At 39.8% G+C, this 8,907-nt stretch overlaps 1 protein-coding gene across 2 annotated transcripts in view; it reads left to right on the forward strand.

Annotated features, from left to right (window-relative positions):
• The window catches only part of PROS1 (protein S (alpha)), a 43,641-nt gene that overhangs the window by 12,256 nt on the left and 22,478 nt on the right, over nt 1-8,907 (forward strand). For both annotated transcript variants that reach the window (XM_018568885.1, XM_018568886.1), the window contains exons 4-7: nt 345-434; nt 1,385-1,507; nt 5,558-5,689; nt 8,756-8,881. In XM_018568885.1, coding sequence (XP_018424387.1) covers nt 345-434; nt 1,385-1,507; nt 5,558-5,689; nt 8,756-8,881 — 471 coding nt within the window. The remainder of the gene's footprint in view (nt 1-344; nt 435-1,384; nt 1,508-5,557; nt 5,690-8,755; nt 8,882-8,907) is intronic.

The raw sequence follows: 8,907 nt of genomic DNA on the forward strand, positions 1-8,907 counted from the left end.
CGAACATGCTGAGCATGTTCGGCCGACCCGAAGCCACGCGAAGCCACCCGATGTACGGCTGATTTCAGCCGCTATACGACTGAAATCAGCCGTACCAGCCTGAAGTGAATAGCCGAACAGTGTTCGGCTCACTTCGCTTCAGGTCGGTTGTTCACTCTGCTGCCTACGGCTTAGTGAATAGACCCCTATGTGATCATAAGCTGGTCCTTCCGCCTCGCGGCCCCATAGAAGAAGCCCTACTTCCATGAGGCCACATATATGCATACACTTGGCAGGAAGATGTTAAGTGGTTGTTGCAACATATAATAATAATAATAATAATCTTTTTCTTCTGTATTTTACAGCCTGCCTTGGCAGCCATCGTAATGGAAATGCGAATAAGCTTACCTATGTGGATTTTGATAGCCCAGCAGACCTAAGGTCATGTGTTACTGGTGTGTATAGTATTAAATATTTATTTTTATACTAAGTACAAACAATTGATATTTTATGAAGGCAAACTAGATTATTTTATTATTATTTATTATTTTAGTACCTAGACAAAAACAATCACTTAACCCTTGCAGTGCGGGGGTAGCTTGTGTACTGTCCAAAGTCCTGCGGGCAGCAGGCTTCAAACATACTACAGCAGGCATAATGTTTACCTGCCTGGCTGCCACCCCACCATGTGACCAAATGAGGGCCAGCCTGAGGCAAAATACTCAGCTCGCCACATTAAATGGACAGCCCTGTGCTGGGTCTCCTTTAGGCTTGTTCACATTTCGGCAGGCTCTACCACCCCTCTGAAAAGGGATCACTAGTGGGGTGCTTTTCAGAGGGCCGCTGACAGCTGATTTATAGGTGTTCAGGAGGCGACACTGTCACCTCCTTAAAGCCTGTTTTTTTCTCTCTTTTTTTTAACCCAATAGGGATCTTGCATTGCAATATGGTTGGCAAGCATATGCCAAGTATGCGTATGCCAAGTTGGCAGTTGCCACACGGTCTAATTGATTGTAATTCTCATATATGCAAGCAAGAACTGCCTGCTATACATGACATGCTGTATGAAATTTGCTGTGGCCATGATGCAAAGGACCACAGCCTACAAGCCTGAGTGGCCATTATTTTAGGTTTTAGGTGGGCAGTGGGAGGTGGTAAAATTGTGGATCAAGCACCTGCTTTTCACACCTCTTTGAGCAAGGCCTTACCATCTGTGTGAGCATACCCTTGAAGCGAGAAGCTGTCACAAAGACATTGGAAGCATCTATGTGTAATGCAGCCACTGGAATTTCCTGAATAAGTAAGAGAGACCTTTACGCAATGATTAATTTTAGTCACTTTTTATCATTTATAACTTAATCATTATATTCTCAAGTGTTTTATAACATCATTTTTATCTGAACAGCACTTCCGAATCAGTGCAAGCCTTTGCCCTGCCATAAAGAGGGATCCAAGGAGTGTAAAGATGGAAAAGGAAACTATACCTGTGTGTGCAACCCAGGATGGCATGGAGTGCGCTGCGAGGAGGGTGAGTGACTAAAGGTAGTTCAAACGGAAATCATATTAATATTAAAATGCAGTAATCGAAAGCAAATTAAGAAAAATAGACACACTTAAGACAAATAGACACATGATCATTTCCAGGATAATACATGCTGCAGATCAGCAAAACAGTGAGTTTTGTTAGATGAGAGTTCTGGTTAGTTGAATACCAGATAACTGAGAGTTTACGGTATAACTGTTTTGGCTTTAGATACACTTTAAGGAAGGTTACGAGAGCCCGCTCATACCATTCAGCTGCGGTAACAGGGTTGCAATGTGTTGCGGTGCCATTTATTTTGTTGTACTGCAAAAAGAAGAAAATAAAATTAGTAGAAGCAATTTTTTTTTGCATTGGTGGTCCATTCAAAATAAATGGGATTCTTTAATGCAGCATGCCACAATGCACGGCAAAGCTTGTTGCAGCACATGCATTACCGCAACACATCCAGATGTTAATGGGTACTGAAGCTTATGAAACAAAACCAAAAATCTTGAAAAATAAACTGTTTTCCCAAAGTTATGTCATGAAACATTTATTATTACCCAATTGTTTTGGTAACATATAAAAGACGGGGTCACGTCAGGTAAATAGACACCAAACATGTCAAGCCTTAAAATTGCATGTGCTTGCAAAATCGCGAAAAACAACTATACCCAAAACTGGCCATAGGCAATGATTTAAAAGCTTTTACCGCTCATCAGTTTAGTGTTAACAATGACCGAGGGCTCTAGAATTATTGATCTCACTCTAACATCCCAGTGTTATGTAACATGTGCGGCACAATTGTTGTTTTCGCATGTAGGTGCACCCGACATGTGTTTGCATTTGTATGTGTGTGTATGCGGGGGCGGGGATGTGGTATCACAAATACAGTGACAGGTTCTCTCTATGGAGACATCATGGGTCTATTAGACCTCTAATGCCACCTATGAACCCCAAAGAAGCCGCTGAAGCAGCAATCTACTTCACCAGCTTCTTCTCTGGCTACAGCAGCCGGAGAAATTACAAAGTAACACTGGAAGTGTGAGCAGAGATCAGCCGCTGGGAGTATGCTGATCTCCCTTCGATCTAAGAATAGAGACCCGTCATACCAGTCTCGGGCCCACATGGAGGACATCGGAGCCTGGGATAGTCAGCAGGGGGAAGGCACTCTCCCACACATCATACAAGCGATCGGGAGCTCTATAGCAACCCGAATGCTTGTATGTAAACAGCCTTTGCCAGCTGTTTAACATGCTGATGCGGCAGGCTTTAGTGGGAGCGGGAAAAAAGTTTAGAAACGCCCACATGCATTCAGAAGTGACACATCCAGCCATTTAATTACAACAGCCAGACAGAAAAGGGTTAAAGTGCATGTTTTTCGGATTGGGTTACATTCGCTGTCCTTATAGCCAATCTGGATTTTCCATTCATCCATGGGAATCAATGGAAATCAGACATTTCAGTGACATTCACCTTATTTATAAAAGTATGAATGCTGCCCCCATCATTTATGAATTTCTTTGTGACCTTTAGGAGGGTCAATTATTTTGTCAAGGATTTGGTCTTTTCTGAGGACCTGCTGCACTCCCATACACTCGTCCTTTGATCTCTGTTCTGCACCCTCCGCTATGAAGGTTTTAGGTCCTCAGATTCTCCAGTCTTTTACAGTTGTACAGACTCTACTCCTATACTGATATTATTTACTATGATTTTACTGTATAGTGGGAGCTTCTCACACTGCATTAGAAGCAGCAGCAAGTCAATTAAAGCCCATCTCATTTCCTGGCTGGAGGACATGCACCATTATTTAACACTTTCCTCCCCAGCCTTACTGTCCCTGGATCACTCCTTTCATTCATTGGATTATAGTTTCTTTAATCATAAATGGTCACCATCACATGTGGGCATGGCCTAGGGTGGTTTCTATGCAAATGCAATCTGCCTAGGTAAGCCCACTCCTCCACACTGGCATCTACATATCAAGGCAATTTGATAGAGAAGCACAGATAACCAGTGATGGATCTAAAATAATGAATGTAAAAAAATGGAAAGGTTCCATTTAAACATTTCATTAGCATGGTGATTTAAATTCAGCATTAAGGGGTGAATGCCAGTGATTGCAGGATTATGTAGACAAACAAATGTTTCTGAATACACCTGAACTTGAAAGGGTCTATTTATAAACAATTTGCAGAGCCATTCTCCTTGAGAATATCTGTGAACATTCAATCTGTGCAGATATATACCAAAACAAATGTTGTTTGTTTTTTTCTTTTACAAGGCAATGTATTATTGATTTTTTTTGTTTTATGTCATACTAAATTATGCCCATTAAATGCTCATTTTATATGCTTCTCAGTTCCATCTAGTGGGCATATTTGGTATTACATGGAAATAAAAACAAAAAATACATTGCCTCGTAAAAAGAAAAACAAACAAACATTTGTTTTGGCATAAATCCACACAGATCGAATGTTCACAGATATTCTCAGGGAAAATGGATCTTCTTATTTTTTTAAAGTAGGGAATAATGAAACCTCTGTTGAGTTTTATTTGCCATCAGGAGATCTTCTTTCATGTCTCGTCCTATAGATACAAAATAAAGTGAGAAGTAATCTCTCCAAGGTAGGGGAAATCCAACCAGTTGTCACCAGAGCAAGGGTCCCCATTTGAAGACTTCCCCTCTGTTCCTGTTCTGGTGACAATTCTGTTAGACTTTCCCTAATTTTTAGATTCAGTGACAGTGGTCATCAGGACATAGAACGGTAAGTCTTCCCATCAGGAACACAGACAGCTATAAAAACCTGACAGGAGTTCTTACCCCCCCATTACTCTATCCAAAACTAAAAAAAATTGACTTTAGATACTCTCTAATAAATACAACCACTATGGCTGCAAATTACAGTGACACTAAACTCAGGAGTTAAATCTTAAAAATACATTCAAGTACCTTAACTATTAACAAAAATGTATCGTATTGTGTATCACTTGGTGCCATGGGGAACAAAAGTAGCCACCCCCCAGAAGGAAGGACAGTGTCAGCACCAATTCAGAGATGATTTGAGGATCTACAGCTGAGTGATACAGATAAGATTCATTTTTGACTTGAATGTATTTTTAAGATTTAACTTCTGAGTTTAGTGTCACTTTAACTGCCTCTTGTAGCATAGAGAACAAGATTGTTGGCTGTAGCTGCTTTTACTCCCAGTTGTTGGGTGTGTGATAGCATGATGACTTTCAAGGTGAGATACATTACATCATACAGCATGTAGACTGCTCCACTTATAGAAACTGTAGTGAAGACATTGCGTCACATCCGGAAACAAGCATCTGTTTAGCACTTAATAGTTAAGGTAGTTGAATGCATTTTTAAGATTTAACCCCTGAGTTTAGTGTCACTTTAAATGAATGGAGAAAAATCTTTTGGCAAATCTAAGAGGAGTCCATATACACTGCATTTGCTGAACAATCAGACTGAAGAATACATTGAAACAGGAAATCTTATGATCAGATTTTAAAGTGAGTAAGCACAATCATGCACTGCTGCCTTGTACATTTAGGGCTCATGCACATGGGCACGATGGAATTCTTCCTTTTTTTCACACCCGGGAAGCCCAGGTGCTGCGCACTGCCGCCGATAGACACGAGTGGCTGTGCGCAACTGTATTCAGGTAAACTCCAGTATTCACGTAAATCTATGTACAGCATACAGACATATTCTCTGAATGCAGAAAGTCTGCATTTGGGTAATACATCGGTATGCTATACATGGGTTTGTGCAAATACTAGCCTGTACCTGCATACTGCTGTGCACACCCCATCATGCATTTGGGTGGCTGTATGCAGCACCTGGGCTTCTTGAATGGGGAAAAAGCCCAAATACTTACATTGTATGCTCCAATGTGCCCGTGTGCATGAGTCCTTAATGGTATTGCATAAGGCTCCTGAATATTATATTGCAATGTTCCTTATGTGCTAATCACAATCTTTCTCTCCAACTTCTACACAAGGAGTTCCTGTACAATGCAGCACAAGTAATTTTCTTTTTTGCAGACATAAATGAATGTGAGGATCCAGAAAAGGAAAATGCTGGATGTAACCAGAGGTGTGTGAACTTCCCTGGTGGCTATAGATGTGCATGTGAAGATGGCTACTACCTGCTGGCAGACAAACACACTTGTAATGGTAAGTGTTCTGCAAGTCATCTTGATTTGACAATCATACAGTATGTACAGCCAGCTTTCAGAAATCAAGGCTATTAGTGGCTAAGCCTTTGCTCCTACATAGCACTATGCCTAGTTGCTGGTCTACATAGACTGACATCACGCTTAACTGAATATATTAGAGCTAGACAGTAGTATGTTGTGCATTCTGGGAAATTATTTTATAGTCCACTTAATACTCATAGGGAATATCTTCCAAGAAGAGGTCTATACAAAGATGAGAAGTAGGAGGGAAATGCCGATATAGATATATCTATATATATAGATATATCTATATCTATATGTAGAGATATAGATATAGATCTATATCTATAGATATAGATCTATATCTATAGATATAGATCTATATCTATAGATATAGATCTATATACATATATATATATGGGTCAATTAAAAGTAATGCCTCCTCTGTCACCGCAACGTTATTAACGGACAAATCAGAGCAATATCATGCAATAGCAATGGATCATAGCTTGAAGTCTCCTGTACACAAAACTACTGTTCAACATATGATCATTACTATCAATATATTTACACCATGGGCGAACCCAAGTATGAAATCCATTTTGGAAGAAATCTGGAATTTGCTGCCTGACCCATGACTCTACAGCTGATTTAACTGCATCCAAGGCTTCGAATCCAAAACCGCATAGTCTGGCCTTCATAACCAAAAGACATGTTCAATGCATCAGCAACATGCTGAACTGTGATGCGTCTGTCTCCTCAAATCAACTCATCAGCACGTTGTTAGTTCTCATGGCTGACTGAAGTTGATGGACGGCCACTCCTTGGCTTAGCTGAAATTTTGGTTTCTCCTTCTTGAAACCTCTTCACCCAACGCTGCACATTTCCAATGTCCATTACAGCGCTCCCATACACATTCTTAAGCCGAACATGGATTTCCTTAGGTATGTAACCCTCTTTCGCCAGAAATTCATTACAGCTCATTGTTTTAGACGCATATTCATGGTTCTAATCACTTCATCTGAAAAAGAAAAGCATACATTAGTGGGGTAAGAACACCTTTATAACATGGTACATGAACATTCACAGTCACTCTAATAGATCTCAAATTACAGACATGGCGGCATTACTTTGTACTCTTGTATAATATGGCGAAATATTTACAGACACCTGACTATCACACCTATATGAGCTTGTTGGAGATCTTATTCCAACACCACAGATATTAATACAGAGTTGCCGATCTCCTCCTTTGTTTGTAACAGCCCCCACTCTTCTTCAACAACATTTTGGAGTGTCTTTGAGGGAACTTTGAGTGCATTTGCCATTCGTTTTATTTGAGGAAACTTGTTCCCATTTAGCCAAAAGAGCATGTGTGTGGTCAGAGACTGATGTTGGATGGGAAGACCTGGCTTGCATTCAGCATTACAGTTTATCCTAAAGGTGTTCAGGGTTGAGGTCAGGACTCTGCGCACAATTGTCTAACATGTCTTTGTAAGCTAATGTTTGCCAATGTGGATTTCATAGTTATGCACTTGTGTTTTTTTGTACATGGTTTTGGAATGATATCCAACAAGCTCATGTTGGTGTGATGGTCAAGTCGCATAGTACTCACAAATCACACCTGACACTATGGGGTCTATTTATAAACAATTCACAGGGCTCTTTGTCCTGTGATTATCTGTGAACGTTCATTTTGGGGGAATAATGCCAAAACAAATGTTCTCCATATTTTTTCCCCCAGTTTAAATTTAGTGTGTTGTAATAATACATTATGACCACTAGATGGTGCTAAGGAGCATGGGAAATAAATGGTCGTCAGCTCTATTCTGGCTACTAGAAAGGAATACCTATTTCCTATGCTTTCTAGCTCTATCTAGTGACAATACTGTATTATTACAACACAGTACATTCAAACTGGGAATGGATATTTGAAGAATATATGTTTTTGCCATTATAGATCCAAAACAAATGTTCACAGTTATTCACAATATTCAGGGTGAAGGGCCCTGTAAATTGTTTATAAATAGACCACTTTGTTGACAGTCATTGTGAGATAAATGCAAGTGACAGATACACTTTTTATAAATTCTTCTTAGATTTAGTTACTATATTAAATTTCCAGGTATTACTGACCGTTCATTGCCATCCGCATCCATCTCCAGAGAAACTCCATGTTCCTTAATTTTGTCAGACACCCACATTATTTAAGATGACTTGAATGTATTTCATCTCCCCCTCCACAATTATGCGTTCAATATAAAGTAATGATACATTTATCTCTACTTGCTCTGGTGAAGCCATCCGTCAGTGCCAGGGAAGTCCTCATAAAACAATCTCCAGTAACTAAAAAGCTAATTCGGTTCAATACAGAGAACCGGTCCTTTGTGATTAAGAGCCCAATTCCTCTCTCCAAATCTCCCAAGTCTTCCAGAGCAGCCAAGAAAGACACATTTAGCACTATATCACTGTAATCAATTGACGTTCATTGCAGAGAATTCGAGGGAGGACACAGCAAACAGGCCTTACATAAATCTCATATCTTTTATTCTCATCCCTGGGCACTGAGCAGTGATCATCCAGTATATCAGAATACATTTGTGTTCCTCTATTTGTTATCCTGCCTGTCTGACTTCACATTATGATTTATTTTGTTCTTAATGTGTCTTCTTAACCACCTCCCGTCCGCCGACCGGTAATCATTGTCACTAGGACAGTATGTAATGGTGAATCCAAATTTTTACAGTTGTCAAAGTTTCCCAAAGGTGACAGCAATTGTGGTGACATCTAAGAGTGGATTTACCCTTCCTTTGGAGAAATTTCCTTTCACTTGCTGTTGTGTCTTTGGTACAGGAAGTGTTCGACAATACCCACAATAGGTACACAGACAGCAAAAAAAAAATATTTTTTTTTACTCTTTACTATTCTATCCAAGACTAAAAAGTTAAGTTTGTGTATAAGTTATACTTTTACTGAAGTTACTGTTCACTTGTCAGGATGGTCATCAGGACTTGTCTCCTAAGTTTTATGTGTTCTACAAGTAATATATGTTTATCTTTAATAGATAGAAATGAATGTGAGCTAAGTCCAGTTATCTGTGGAGGGGCAAAATGCCGGAACACCCCAGGAAAATATGAATGTGACTGCAATGCTGGGCATCGTTTTAACACGTCCTCCAAGACTTGTGAAGGTAAATATTTCAATTCAAATGTATGC

Source organism: Nanorana parkeri, unplaced genomic scaffold (genome assembly GCF_000935625.1).
Source record: "Nanorana parkeri isolate BGI_ZX_2015 unplaced genomic scaffold, ASM93562v1 scaffold1258, whole genome shotgun sequence".
Taxonomy (NCBI): domain Eukaryota; kingdom Metazoa; phylum Chordata; class Amphibia; order Anura; family Dicroglossidae; genus Nanorana; species Nanorana parkeri.